The sequence below is a fragment of the Crocodylus porosus genome, unplaced genomic scaffold (assembly GCF_001723895.1).
Source record: "Crocodylus porosus isolate Cpor-Errol unplaced genomic scaffold, CroPor_comp1, whole genome shotgun sequence".
Taxonomy (NCBI): Eukaryota; Metazoa; Chordata; order Crocodylia; family Crocodylidae; genus Crocodylus; species Crocodylus porosus.
Genome location: NW_017728910.1, coordinates 36,891,169 through 36,906,931, shown reverse-complemented (window position 1 = coordinate 36,906,931; position 15,763 = coordinate 36,891,169). Strand labels below are relative to the sequence as shown.

The 15,763-nt window shown below is 42.0% G+C and overlaps 1 protein-coding gene across 1 annotated transcript in view; it reads left to right on the top strand.

Moving 5' to 3' along the window:
* The window catches only part of NYAP2 (neuronal tyrosine-phosphorylated phosphoinositide-3-kinase adaptor 2), a 149,858-nt gene that overhangs the window by 31,517 nt on the left and 102,578 nt on the right, over positions 1-15,763 (top strand). Inside the window, exon 2 of the mRNA XM_019532559.1 lies at positions 1,280-1,636. Within this exon, the coding sequence (XP_019388104.1) occupies positions 1,280-1,636 (357 nt within the window). The remainder of the gene's footprint in view (positions 1-1,279; positions 1,637-15,763) is intronic.

Below are 15,763 nucleotides of genomic sequence, written 5' to 3'. Positions count from 1 at the left end.
AGAACTGCATTAAAGGAGGTCTCATGCCTTAATAAATTGAGATTGGGATTGGAGTTGGGGGAGGGGGTGCTGGTTGTGCTTCCTGGGGTGTTTAGAAGGTGAGGGAAGACTTTTGGGAGCTACTGCCCCTGTCCTGGGAAGGTACCCTGAGCTCATAGTGACTCAGTATGGCCCCCTATGTTGTCTTCCCCTTACCTCCCCACCCCCTTTGATCCTGCTCCCAGACCCATCCATACCCTGCAGCCTGGCTTGCTGATATGTGCTCTGCAGGGTCTTCTGCACAGGAGTGGGAGGGGAAGTTGGCTTGGTGCCAGAACTGCCCCCTGGGGCATAGAGTTCATAGAGTGGCAAATTTGTCCACACAAAACAGGAGGGTGAGGGAGGAGACACTGCATCCTGAGCTACTGAAGTCTGCGACATGGGGAGCTCAGCTGTGTAGAGTGGCCACCACATGAATGGGACATGAGCTGGGTAACGGGTGGGAGAGAAACCTGCCCTGGAGTGGCATCACTTTAAGCTGCCTAAAATGTGCTTGAGACTAGTTTCAGGAGTTAGTTTTAGGACAATCCAGGGGTTTAGAGCTCCAGGAGCTACCTAAAAGTAATATTCAACAAGGCCCAAAGATGAAATTGCATTCATATTATATGACTGTTTTCCACCTTACCTCTAACTTCTTCCAAGAAAGTCTTTGTGAAGGTTTGGCTACTGCATCTCATTCTAAGGGTAGAGGTTTTCTGCCAAATTTGGTTAAAATCAAAGGAAGGGGCATAATACTATGATATTTTGAAGACTGTACCTGATGTTCACTTTTGGAAACTTATCTAACTGGATCATAGCTACAAAATGGCTTAGTGTGGTTTGATTTTGGTTGCTCTGCAAAGGAAAACTCCTAATATATTGTAGGGCTACATGGAAAATAGAAAATATACAGAAATAAAAAAATAGTTCAAGATACCGCAAGCTGAAGAAGGAGTTAAAATGGGCTTATTAAAGGAAGATTATTCTTCTTCTCAGTGGTGTGAGAGGACTCCAAAGAAGGGAGGGGAGGGGGAAAAGTTCTTGCTTCAGTGAGCCATAATACATCTCAAGGAGGAAGCAAAAAAATCAGGAAACTGAAGGAAGATATACTGCCAAAGGAGGCTTTGTATATTAAGAACATGCCTTTTCCAAGACAAAATTATCAGTTTGGGCCCATCTCTGTTAGAACTGGTTGAAATAAGTTTCTGACTGTAGATAATGTTTTGAATTAAAATTTTTGAAAATTTGTAAATGTTTCCAGGTGTTATAAAAACAGAAGTAGATCCTTTACCTGGACATATATTTTCTCTTTACAGCATAGGTGGAGAAGTGGTGAGAGGAAATGATGCAAGTTATGTTGGCAAACATTTCCGAATGGGATTTATGACAATGCCTGCTCCTCAGGACAGACTGCCACATCCTTGCTCAAGTGGTTTTACTGTGAGATCCCAATCTCTTCATTCAGTTGGAGGTACTGATGATGAAAGCAGTAGCTGCTCTCGAAAACAACCACCACCAAAACCTAAGCGAGACCCCAGCACCAAATTGAGCACCTCATCTGAAACTGTTAACTCTGGAACAACAGCTAAGAGTGGGAAATTACCAGATAGAACTGAAGGTAAGAACTAGAATTATTTGAAAAATATTAAGGTGGCCCTCCTTCAAAGAGTGCATATATGTTCCCTGTGATTTATTTTAAAATGTCAGCACTATTTGCCTAGACAGCATATTAAGTTATAAGAGTATTTACAAAAGTGTTGTCTGGCTCTTAACAATTATAGCAACTACAATATTGCTTATGAGGTAAAATGGTCATGTGGTACAAGGGATGGCATGGCATATAGCCCAAAGGCAATAGCTGGTTTGAAGAGGAATACTAAGACAACTAATATTGGATTTGTTAATTCTGAAGGGTTTCCTTCTTTATTCATCTTTCATTTTTGGACAAATCCTGCATTCTCTCTGCCTCTTAACCCCCTCCCTCTGTCCTCTCCTCCTTGACTCTTCCTCATTCCCCTAGATGATGCAGCATTAAAAGGGAAAGGAACTACATGGGAGGGAACAAGATACCTTTTGCTTCCTCTTTTCTGTTTTGGAATTCCTCTTCAAACACAATGACTCTAAACATTTTTTAAAGCAGTGTTGAACTATTCCCTCTACCTGTGTTATATGTCATTTATAACACCCAGTGTGATATACTGTGCTCCTTGTGTGCATCCCTTTGTTTTTGACAGTTGCTGGAAATGCTCATTGGCTTTACATATTTTATACCTTTTCTTAACCAATCAATTGTTTTAAAGGCTATAAAATATCCCCAAACCATTCCTTTTATCAACAGGCTATATATAGACTTAGACTGAATCAATCTCACCCCACTTCTGCTGGCAGGTATCTTATATGTGGCATTTATTATGCACTTTTCATTGCCTCTCCTGTGCTGTGCCTAGTAACCTTGTTCCACTGGGACTACATCTAACATTCCAAACCCAGGCTTTAATTAGTAGCAATTTAGAAGACCAAGCCATTTGCCATAATTTTCCTCCAGAATTTATCCCTACAATATTTCACTGGCTTAAAGCCCAGGACAGGCAATATTCTGTCTTGTACCACTGACAGGCTTAAGGTCCAATATTGTGTGACCTTTTGGATCTTTGTATTATTGAAAAGGTCTCACCTTGCCAGTAGGATGCACAGCACTTTCATCTAGCCCTGGGAGGTCGAGAGATCTCTCAGATTAAAGAAAAGACATATTTATATATATAAAAAAAGTGTCCTTTAGACAATTTTTTCTTTCTCTTACATCTATCTGTACAGCCAGGCTCAATAGCTAGGGACAGAAATTACACACAAACCAGTATAAGTGATTGGCAATGGGTTCAAATCTGTAATGCAACAGAAGTTCAGTGTACATAGACTACTTTCAAAATGGTTGAAATTGGTGTAAGATAAACCTGGATGGATGTAGTATCAGACTTAACTGATTTAGGTTTTAATTGAACTGATTTAATTGAACTTCTGTCCCAGATCCCCTCCAGATTCAAGTTAACTCACAGCCAGCCTGCATCCCAGGATGCTTTGCATTTCACTTGCAGGCTAGCCTTGACCCAAGCTGTCTGCTCCTGCAGAGCAGGAAGGCATGCTCTAGCACCTCCTGGCTTCTGGTCTGGGCCACTGCAGGCACATGGCTGTATTTCCAGAATCAAAAGTGAATGTTCACTTGCTTACCAGTTCAGTCTAAGCAGCTTAGACTAGCCTGCTAAAATTGAAATGATTCAGACTTGGGATTTTACACTGACTGTGCTTAGAGGAAGATGGACATAAAATTTCCCATTAAATGTGTGAGTGTGCACAAGAGTCAACACAGTATGCTGTATGGAGTTGTGGATTATAGTGCTGTCAGGGATGATCAGGGAACCTAATATGTTTACATCCATGTTTCCCTTTTCCTCTTTTCCCAAGTAGCAAAAGAATCTGACTGTCTGAAAGAAGAAAAGTCTACATTCTTATCCCTTGCCCCAAGAAAGCTAAGCGGGAATTTAACAGGGGCCTTTGACTAGAAAAGTAACTCCCAGTAGCCCTAAATTTATTTATTTTTTCTGGGCAACCCCTGTGTTCTTTGTCTTCCCCGCTTTATCTCCTTTTAACTCCTGATCGTTACCTAAACCAGAAGGATGTGCCCTCTGATTGTGACATCTTTAGCAGATTTTGAAAGATGGAGTTGACTGGCATTTCTGTTTCCTAGGCCAACTACTAATTCCATCCTTTCTAGCTTAGGTTAGGCTTTGCATACCCCAATACATGATGATTATATATGTATGTGTAAGTTGGGTGTCACTGCCATATTTGTACCAGATACCCTGCATGATATTTATACTATTTCAAACTCTTTCCAGGAAACTTTTGCAGCATACCAGGTCAATCCAGATTATTAGTATACCCAGGAACACAGAAGAAAACGAATGAATATTCCATCACTATCATAAAGATAATCTATGAATTTTATTGCATAGTGTAATAAACTACCTCCATAAAGTAGAAATGTTTTGATTCTTCATAGAGTGACCATTCAGTGGCAGTTCTGTCTTTGCCAGTTGCAAATGTAATACACACTGCTGACAGATATGAACCCAAACAAACAAGGAAACAAAACAAACCCAGCACTTTACTGGAAGAAGAAACGCATTAGTTCGACCCAACTCCCTAGCATCTGTATAGATCAGGTGCTTCAGTGGGGCTTTTTGGTGTATTTATCCAATAGCTGATTTAAGAACCAAAAAGCCGCACCAAAGTGCCCGATCTATGCAGATGTTGGGTGGGCTGGGTCAAACTAACATGATGCCTCTTCCGGGCATGTGCTCTGCTCAGCATGGGGGTATGCTGATCTTAAAGTAAAGTGCTGTTTGTTTGTTTGTTTGTTTTTTCACATCTGTAAGCAGCCACAGTGATGAATACGCTTCATTTAATGGGAGGAAGCACCTGAAGCTTTCCCACTGAGGGGACTTTGTAACCCTAACATACTTAGAATCAAAACAAACTGGGTCCATATAAGGGAGGGCCATTAAGAGGTGCCAAACTCTTCAGGGATTTCACTAAAGAATAACATACAGAGTGCATAATCAGAGTTGTTAGAGTCTGTGGAGAAAATTGTTGTATCATAGTGTTTGATAACTATTCAGGAATGTCACAACATGTTGTTTAGATATAGATACTGAAGCTTCAAAATGTTTTACTTCTCACTGAAGAAGAGAAACGGTATAATCTCTTTTATACTCTATGGTCAGGTGTCTTGCTTCAATGAGAACAAGAATTTTCATGGTCACAGTCTACCTAGAATAGGAATATGTTTGTAAATAATCCATGAGCATACGTACAAGAGGAGACCTGAAACCCTTCAGATAATGGTGAAGAAGCTCATTTCAATGAATTGATTTTCTAGGCAAGAAATGATCGTTGTTGCTCCATAATTTGCCTCCTAAGAAATGCATTATTGTATCTGGCTGGCAAGGTGTCTAGGAGATTCAGAGTCTGTAGGCCTTGTTTAACTGCTGTACCTACTAAAATTTCTCTGCAATATTGTCTTGTGTTGGCTATGAACTTCCATTGAATTTAGGGAACCATGAAAATGCATATTCACAGATGTTATTTAGAGACAGGGATACATCCCTACTCAGATTATCCATGATCATCCAAGCCTGTATTTTCAAACAGTGTTGCATATATTGTGGCATGCATTTCCAATTCTGCATTTTCATGTACAAATAGACAAAATATGAGCAATGATATATGCAGATAAGCCCTTGTTGTGCTGTTTCTATTAACCACAAAGAACTATTATGGAACAAAGCTATAGATTTCCATAAGCAAATGTGGGATTAGTACAAATAAATTGACATGAAAACATAGGCATGCTTTTGACAGCAAAGCCCAATAATCTGACCTACAGTATTTATTGTCTCACCCACTAATTTAAAATGAAATTAAATATGAAATTAAATACATATCCTAGGCAGCAAGGAGATAGCTTTTATAAATATTGTACAACTTTGTTTGCATTTTTTTCTTTTGTTTTGTTTTTGTAGGGGAGAGGGTTGCCTGTTTAAATCCTGGATTGTTATCAAATAAAGAACTTCTGTTTTCAACCTATATTCTCTTCCTTTTCCTTGCAAAAGTCAAAATATTGGATTTGTCACATAGTAACGATTTCCCTAGAAATAGATCATGATGTTAAATATGACTCTGACTGTACTACAGGATCACGTGGTAGGAGAAACTTGGCTGTAAAATGGGAAGTCTTTCTTTTCCTAAAAACAAAAATAGCATTAGTAACAGAAATAGAAACAGAAACATAATGCCTACGCACACTGTTTGTTGGATAAGTATTTGCTTCTAAACTTGAAACAGTGTGAAAATCTCCTTCAAACATGCAATAACACATATTAGCCCAAACTCATTACATAGCAGTTCATGGGCAGATCTAGGATTTGGAGAAGAGGAGAGCACATGGTGAGTCGCATCAGCCCATATAACTCAACAAGTATTCTTCTCCAGGTAGACTAGAAGTTATATTAGTCAGTTGAAGATCAAAGCAAAAATGAATATAACTTTATCAGAATGTGTGCTATTTTTTTAGATTATATACTAAGTTTAAAACACAAACTAAGCAAAAATAGTCCAAACATATAGTTTCATTAGTCCTGTAGTCATTATAATTAAATATATAGCTGTTATTCAGAGCCATAAAAGAAAATCTAGTCTTTTTGAATAGCTTGACAGTGCCTCCACTACTTCAGTGTCAGTCATTTCTACATCTGATTTAGTATTACTACACTTGAGTTAAGGTTTTCAGTTAGAGTTAAGAACAGTCTGCAGAAGGTGTGTGAGGCAGGAGAGAGGCATTACCAGGAATGGCTATCAGACCACAATATTGCAAAAGAATGGACAATCTGAATAGTGGAACATCGAGACCATTATAAAGAAGAGAGGGTCTTTAACACCTGTGGAGTGAAAGGAGACTAGCAGGAATCAGATAGATTATAATGAGCCATGAAGTCAATTGACTACCTCAGGGCTGCATGAATAGAAAAGCCAATGCTTCTCCCAGGCAGCTGGCTTTAGAGTTTGGATTGACTTGGAATGCAAAAGGAGTGCAGCTGCTCCCCCCTGGATCTGTCCTAGTATAATAATAATATTCCAGTTTGTGTTGCATTACAGTATACCCAAACTGTCTATATTTTAAGTAGTAGTTTCCAAGAAAAGGGTCTACCTTGTAGATCCTCTTTAATATTGTTGGCATATTTGAATGTCTGTGCTCTCTGTCATGGTCCATTATTCATACTGTAATTGAAGGACCTGGATCGGGTCATATTGACTGAATTAGGTCAAGCACGCACTTCAGATTTGTAAAAACAAGTTTTTATAGAATGTAACGCTGTCTTTCCATAGAGGTCTAGTGTTCCAACAGAAACAGATCATTTGAAGAATCTAATAGTCCTATGCATAATTTGCAGTCCCAATATTACACTAATTACAATTTTTGTAAATATTAAAAATATTATATTTGTGGTGTTATACAATAACTTATAAATGAAATGTTTAGAAGCTAAGGTTTTCAGGCTTGTTCTTCATTCTGAATGGTACATAAATAGGAGTTAAACTAATGGGTTTTCTCTTTCCAAACTAAAAGATATAAAGGAAGTAAACAACTGGCACAAGCATTGATTGTAAAGAATTTGGGGCAGTGACTCTCTTTTTGTTCTTTTTTTAAATAATGGAATCCTGCTTGGTGACAGTGGCACATAGTACTATGTTGATGATGATAAATTGTGAAACCTAATTAGATTTTAGAACCTGATTTTCTTTCCATGAGGATTATCTAAAATGCTGTTGGCAACATGAATGAAGAATACACAAGAGATTTTTTTATTTTATTTTTTTTTAAATCTCAAAGTAGGATTTTCAAAAAAGCTAAGCGTTCACGTATTCTAGTCCCAGTGAAGTCAATAGGATCATTACTTTGTGTGGGATGCAGAGATAGGATCATGCTGAGAGCTTTTTCAGAAGCCGCAGCATACAATTGGTCCAATAAAAGATATCACCCACAAGAATTCTGGCCCCTTGTTTTTGTAGTTGTTTAATTGTTTTATGCGTTCTCCACTTGAACATTCCCTGTGAAAGAGACATCTATCTTGCTACTCGCAATTTTGTCTAATAGAAGTATCTTTCCTGTTCAGTAATCTCTAGAAGGGAGCATATTTCCCTTTTGAGAAAAAGCAATGACTATAATTGTAATTGGAGTTTTTCAGATGGCACTATTTCATAAAATTCCCAGTTACCTTGCAAGCTCGGCTGCTAACACAATGCTGTGAGCTTTGCCAATCTGTATAAACAGGAGATGGACTGAAATGGATTAGAGCTTTCAGTTTAATATCTTTTGCATCCTCCATTGACTGGTAATTTATTTAAAAGAATAATGTTTGAAAAAATGTACAGTATAGCAGCCATCTTACTTTCTTGCCTCTAAGTAGCATTCACTGATGGAAGGAATATTTCATAAGAGCCTTATACAGAATGATTTTTTTTCTTTTAACCCATATGTTTGTTCCTGACCTTCTGGATTTGAAGCACAGCATTCTTCCCTAATTTAGTCCCTGTGACATGTCTATAGACATTGTATAGGATGTAAATCAGGACAGCATTTGGTCATCAGTAGCTGTTTCACTCGTAACTTAACCCTGAGGCTGAACTATCTTTACTGTGTAAAGCTAGGTTAGAGCCCTTACTGGCAGTAGCTATGTCGCAGGGGTTAAGAAGGCTTAACACCTAAGGCTGTCTGTAGATGACTCTTTTTATCTGGTTTAAAGTGGGTTAAATGCCATTTGCACGACTTTAATGGCACTGCTGTTTCAACATTTGGTGGCGTATTGCATGTTAATTCCAGCTGCTGTAGTATATTCAGCAGCATAATGTGCTTTAAATGGCTTTGGGACACAGCAAATGACTTTGGGGTGCTGAAAAGTAAAATGTCTCCAAGGAATTTTAGTTTTCTACCCTACAGCCACGGAGGGAAGCACCGGGCTCCATGCAGCCCAGGAGCTGTGCAGGCAGACTGTCCAGACAGCCTGGCAGCTGCCCGGGAAGGCAGGCTCCACAGAAAGGGAAAAAAAAAAGCCATGAGCCTGATCTCCTCCCCCGGCTTGCCTGAGCTGCGGGGGTGCCTGATGCTTCCCTCAACAGCCTCGGTGCTGCCTGGGACCAGCCGAGGTGTGTGCCCATGGGCAGGTGCCATCAGGGGTGGGGGGTAACAGACTGCTGCTGCCACAGAGGGAAGCACCTCCCAGCAGCTGAGGGACTGCTCTGCCCACCAGCAGTTCGCTCTCCCCTGGCTGATGGAGAGGCAGGTAAGGATTGGGCTCCAACACAGGTGTACATAACACAGAGGTTTACTTCACCGTAAATTGAAGCGGTGTTTTTAACAATCAACCGCTTCAATTTAGGGAGAATTAAACCCCTGTATCATCTACAAATGCCCTAATTAGGTGTCAGTGGAGACAATGGAAAAGATTTCTTAAGAGATGAGTAGTAGTTAGGTCCTCAAATCCCTATGAAAATCAGTCTGATATAGCTGAAAATACTGTATGACAGAAAAAACTCCCTCCCCTGAAGTAGAGCAGAGATGCTAGTAAATTAGAAAAAATTCACATTTGCTTTCCCTCAGTTTTAGTCATCCAACCCAGAAGTCACATTCATGGGGCTGCAGACAGCAAGAAGAGAGGAGCTACTGGAATGATTTTGCTGTTGGGATCACAGAGAATTCTTCTCCACTGCTCAGTGCACTCACTGCCCATGCACAGGCAGTTACAGATGGCCCCGAAACTACACGGGTTTTTCATTCTCTTCAGCCTGTGGATTCAACAGGACGGAACACGAAAGAGTTCAAGTTAGCTTCTGATAGCCCCTGCTGAGATTTGCAGTACATCTGCAGCTATCTGGTTTCTTGAGGTGGGCACTGAAGGTTTAGATTCTGCAGTTTTAGTAACCATTTTTGCTGCAAACTTTCTGATTACAGACTCCCAGAGCTAAATTATTTTTCTTGGTCCACAGCCTCTTGCCACCCTTCATCTGCTCTGGTGTATTCTCTTGTTCTTCAGATAGGAAAAAAAAAGGAAGTTCTTATGGCAGCCATAATAGCTTTCTGTGCAGAACAATAAGCACAATGTGATTTTCAGAGGAATTTGTAAACAAGTTCAGAAGCCATGGGGGAGTATGTTCTTCCCCTCGAGGCACATATGCATATTCATTAACGTTAATAGAAGTTCTAAGCACTGAATGGAGAATAGACCATGCGCTGTTAAAACACATGACAATCTAGTTACTAGCCTGGGAATTATTCTGTGCCATTAGTACTGTAACGATGACCTAGTAGTCTACCCTAGGACTCATGTGTTTAATGGGCCTTTTTCTTGGTTTAATGAAGTAGTATTTCACAGTTCTCTCTTGTATGTGTGCACATGTTGATTTGCTTAAAGTATCATTCCACAATTAAATAGAACATGCACTCAAAAATGCAAGCCCCCTGCAATATGAGTATGTGCATCTATCATAGGCCCTGGATGGATTAAATGTTTAGGCATGTGAATGTAAATGCAGAATTACAGTACTGTGTGTGCATGTATATATGTATATATGTACAGAGCAGAGATAGTAGTAGGGCATGTGTGTGTGTGTGTGTGTGTGTGTGTGTGTGTGTAAACATACAGATGAGGCAAACCCCTAATCTACGGTAATTTTGCCTCATCAGGTAGAGAATTACATCTGCCATGATCAAGGAGAATTCTACAAGTATAAGATACCCTGGTTTAGATACTGTCTGGCTACCCATCCATTCTTGGGTAGCTGATAGGCCTGTGTACATAGGCCCATAGGGTCCCATGCAGTGTGGGAGCAGCTGCCCCATGGTGTAGGTTCAGTGTGTCTCAGCAGGGTGCTGCACACTGTCTGGGACCTGGGGCCACTGGGGCTGAGCAGTGCCGGGCCCCAGCTGACAGATGGAGCTGTCCTAGCTCACAGACAGCATGTGGTGCCCTGCCGAGCCATGCTGCATCTGCACCATGGGGTATCTGTCGTGTGGGAAAGAAGTGGGAGGTGATCCCCACTATCCCCTACTGCCCTGCACTGCCCAGAGCCCGTGAGTGCCCAGAGGCCCCAATCACCACTGTCAGAGCCGGTGAGTGTGGGGCTTTCTTTTTCTTTTTCTTTATGTGCCAGGATTAGGCTGGGGCCAGGTGGGAGATGGGGCAGGGCAGGGCACCTACTCCCATGGCTCCTCCGGCTGTGCCCGCCTCTGCCCCAGCGGGGGGAGCTATGCCCTGCTGCCATTTTCCTAGGCAGCACAGGGGGGAGGAGGGGGAGGTATGATGTAGGTCCAGCTCACTCTGGGTGGCAGCAAGGTTTAGCCCCTGCTCCCAGTGCTGCCTTGCCTGCATCAGCACTGGGAGTGGGGGCTCTGTCCTGCTGCTGCTTGCCAGCCAGCATGGAAGGCATGGGATACGGGCACGGCAGCACTAGGAGCAGGGGGCTCTGCCCTACTGCTGCTTGCCCCCTTTCACCTGGAGCGAGTTATGCCCACATCCCGCCCCTCACCCCAGCTGGGCAAGCGGCAGCAGGACAGAGCCCTCACTCCGAGTGCTGACGTGCCCGCACTCTGCATCACCCACCCCCTCCCTGGGTAACATGCCCCCCCTGCCACAGCTGGGCAGCTTGTCCCAGTCCCAACCCAGCCGCAATCCCTCCCTCCCCCACACCCCTTCCCTTCCCTCTCCCCCAACCCCAACAGACTTACCAGCCAAAGGCAGCTGTGTCAGCTGCCTGTTTAGTTTATGGCTGAATCCCCGAAGTGGACGAATCTTTTCCAAAGCTTTTCCAAATCGATTTGAATGCTTCAAATTGATTCAGAGCTTTTAATTGGATTTGATTTGGATTTGGAGATTCGGTCCCCAAATTGAACCGTATCTCCTTGAATCAAATCAGCTACTGAAGCTTTGCACAGCCCTAGTAGCCAACTACTAAAGGCTGTTACATGTCCACTCATCCCCTCTCCCCACCAGTTACCCACACACTGTTAAGCTACCCTGAGGTAACTCTATGTCTGTCCATTCCTGATCTCAGTGTAATTTACACCAGTGTAAAAATCAATGTCAACTACACCAGAATGCATGTTAGTTTGTCCTTGACCATTGTCAAACTATAGCATGTTTAATCTGGCATACAAATATGAAAAGCTGAATATCATAGAATTTGTAAATCTTCTATTTGTTGTTTTTTGTCACCTCAGGAGCTACAATAAACCTCTTTCTCCAGGTGTTGTTTTACTATAAGAAGACTAGTTCTTTCGTTGTTTTATTTCACTGAATTCATTCTACAGCATTATAAAAAGCTCTTGGAAAAGCATAATTCAGGTATTTCCTCTGCCTTAATTTCATGGCTGTTCAAAAAAATTTAACTGAAAAGAAAGTGTAAGAAAAATCAGAAGAATGTTAAGTTTTTATCTGGTGTCTGCTTGTGTACTCACCACATCACCTGCTTTTCAGCTGCTTCTGTTTGTCCCATTAATGCAATAGGACTTCACATATAAGGGAAGGTTGGTGAAGAGTAAGAATCTGCAGAAGTCCTTGTATATCCTTACACTTAATCCTGGTAATAGCAATGTCCTAAGAAACTTTCATGGGCTTACAACCAAGAAAACACAACATAGCTGCTATCATTATGTTGTCCGTAGACAATAAGCAAGGTTTCTGCCCTCCTACCTTTTCCTGTTGCTGTGGTTAGGCCTTAGTTTTTTTCATTTGCAAATCAATGGCAGAATTCTTAATGACTGGAGCAGCTTTAAGCATGTAAAAATATCTTCTTCCTCAAGATGGATTGTACAGAATGATGAGAACCCCAAACTCACGCTGACTATCATGGGCATTCACAGTACTCAGCAGACTTGAGAAGCTGAATCCTAATGAACCTGGTCATGACTGGTCTCTGTTTCATGGGAAATTTCTTTCTAATGATGGTTTGACTAAAATTCCCTTGGATGGTGCACCAGTCTGCCACTTTCATCACATCCACATGGCTTAATTCTGGGTGACATCAAGCAACATATGCCCGACATGCTGCAACTCTGCTTGGCACTTTGTTTTTCAGTTTCTGTGTATGCAAACAGTGGGATAAAATACAACAGTGACAGCTAAACCATGAACGCTTCTTGAGGTTGCAGTGTGCCAGCACGGGCTTTTACAAGAGACAAATGAAAGTACAGGACTAATGGGCACTGCTTCTTAGTGGTCAGTCCTTTGAACTGTAGATGTCTTTACCTGAATACAAACTCCAAATTCTAGCCTGATTGTCAGTCTGTGTAGGCTTGTTCATTTCAGTGGGCTTGAGCAGGATTGCAAGAGGGTGAAATCTGGACCAAATATGTCTAAATCTTTTGACTACAATGAAGTCATATTTTGTTTTCATTGCATGATGAATGTCAACATCTTTGTCATGATTTCTGTCACCTTTTTAGATGATCAAGAGTAAATATTATCCAGTAAATTTTACTAAGCATGTGAGCATATAAATTAAATTTGGGTATTATTAATGGGAAAACAAAGGCAAGATTATATGTGTATAATACTCTGGGCACAAATGTGCCACTGAAGCCAGGCCCTTAGTGTGAGGCGGAGTACAACTAGTGGAGCTCAGAGGAATTCTGGCTGTGGTCCCTGAATGCAAGCTCCTACAACATTGCCTCTCCGCAAGCCACTGCTGTTCTCTGGACTAACACTGAATGGGACACAAGGACACAGTCTATCTACTTTCAAATCTTATCCCCCGCAAGAGAATCATGGGGGAGGAGGGAGATTGGTTCCTGTAATTGTTTGAATGTAGGATTGCAGTTGCAGTTATGATTTTTTTTCTTGTAACACTTAGAGGCCCTCGTCAAGATTCAGGACTCATTGTGCCTGTCACTGTGTAGACATATAGAATAGACAGTCACTGTCCCAGAGATTGCAGTCTCAGCGGATAAGACAGGCACACCGTGAGAGATAGTAAGCATTATTATTATTAGGGCTCTGTGAAGCGGGCCCTATTCTATTCAGTTTCGGCCCAAGTCAGGGACAGTGATTTGATTCATTGATTCAGATCAGTGTCCCTGATTCGATTCAGCCGAAGCATTAAATCTTCAGATTTGGAAAATCGGTGATTCGGACACAGACACAGCTTTAAAAAAATTTTCTACATACCTTGAGGTAGCAGGACTGCGGGTGTTGGGGGGGCCTCCACGTGCTCAGCAGTGACTCCTGAAGTGGACCAGAAGTACTTCCGGTCCACTTCTGGGTCTGCCTGGGAGCTTCCGGTGGGCCCTCCCATGCCCCCTGGTTCGCTGATTGGCTGTGGGGGGATCCCAGGTGGCTCCTCAGACCTGAGAGGCACCAATCCCTGAGCTGGAGGGGTTCTGGGGGGCCCCCCCGCATGCTCCCTGGTGGAGCTAGAAGTAAATCGGAAGTGCTTCCAGTCCACTTGTGGGTCTGCTGCTGACCATGCTGGGGATCCCACTGTGCTTCTGTGGGATGCTTCATGTGCCCCAGGATCATAGCAGTCAGAAGCCCTGCCTACCTAGAGGTATGTAGAAAAAACATTTAAAGCTGCCAAATCTCCAAATCTTTCCAAATCTCTCCAACTTTATTTGGAGGGTTCCAATTCAATTCAGAGAGATTAAAGGGTCCTTTTATCGATTCGGATTCAGAGATTTGGCCACCAAATTGGGCCGAATCTCCGCTGAATTGAATCAGGGACCAGAGCTTCATACAGCCCTAATTACTATTCCTGTTTCAGAGATCAGGATGAGGCACAGAGATGGACTAAAGGCCGAATCTAAAATTGGACATAGTCCCATAATGTGGAATTTATGTGAAATTTAAGGCTTATGTCCCAAATTGCAATTCTGAAAATCCCTGTTCAGCTGTTACCTAATTCTGGAGTGCATAGGCACTTCACCTGTCCTCATTAAAGTTCCCCAGGTAACCCAGAGGTACAACTTTAGGCCTATCCAGAAGCATCTCTGTCTTAAAGTTGAGCAGCTTGGTGTCTAACTCTTGACTAAACTTTAGCAATAAAAGGCCACTATCCACCAGGCCACTATCTGTGGAGCCTAAGTGGTAAGTATATTTGAACAATACTTATCATACCCTGCATAAGATTCAATGGTAGCCACTTTTTTTCTTTTTCTGTAGTACGGCCAGCATCCTCTCCCTTCTACATAGTATCCTGGAGGTTAGAGCCTTCACCCAAGATCTCAGACTGATTCATTGCCTTCTTCTGAGAGAATTCAAATCTTTTATGTCCCTGCAAAGTGCCTACTTTTCCAGGGTACTTCCCAACCTTACTTTAAAACCTGTTCCACTCTGTAGAAAAGAAGTCAGCATTCATTGGGCCTGAGAGAGAAGTTATCAAGACACTGTCACACAGTTGTTAGGAGACTGACTGGCTGAAAAGAGGGGGATTCTGTGTTCCGACCCCTGCTCTAAGGACTAGTTATTCCTCTTATTTGAAACAGTTAATGGATAAAATGCATCATGGTAACAGGAGATGGATGCAGGAGTCCTCTGGTAAATGTCCTCATTGTTATATTGGAGGGTCAGGCTGCCTCCTCCTCCATTTGATCAAATGAATCTTAAGTTCTTTTATGTACAGTAAAATAGCTTCAAAGGGAGAAGTGAAGAATGCTCCTGGCCTAGAATAACCGATAGTGCTTTAACCACCAGGCTATCGGATAAGTGTGCATTGGAATTCCTTCACATAAAGAAAGGAATTGAACCTGGGCTCATGCTATCTGGTTCTGTGTTCCAACCACTGAGCTATTGATTAAGAGGTGGGGTATCGCTGTGACCTCTTTGACTGTGTTTTAAATCAGAAATGTGCTATTGAAAGAGGGACAGCAGGTACATATCTTCATGAGAGGGTCTAGGCTGTGAAGTCCAAGAGGAAGGAACTACCTTCCATTAAGTACCTCCACACTTGAGTAGAGTGAGTAAACCCTGGGGAAAGGGCAGGACTTGAGACTATTTTCACTGGTTTCTGTGGGTCAGTGCTTGAGACTCCTCACTTATCATGCTCTCATTGATCCCATCCTCAGGATCCTCTCTTCCAGTTCATTGTATATGGAACCTAGATGCCTAATTTAGGGTACTGGGTTCCATTGCAGGGGACCGAG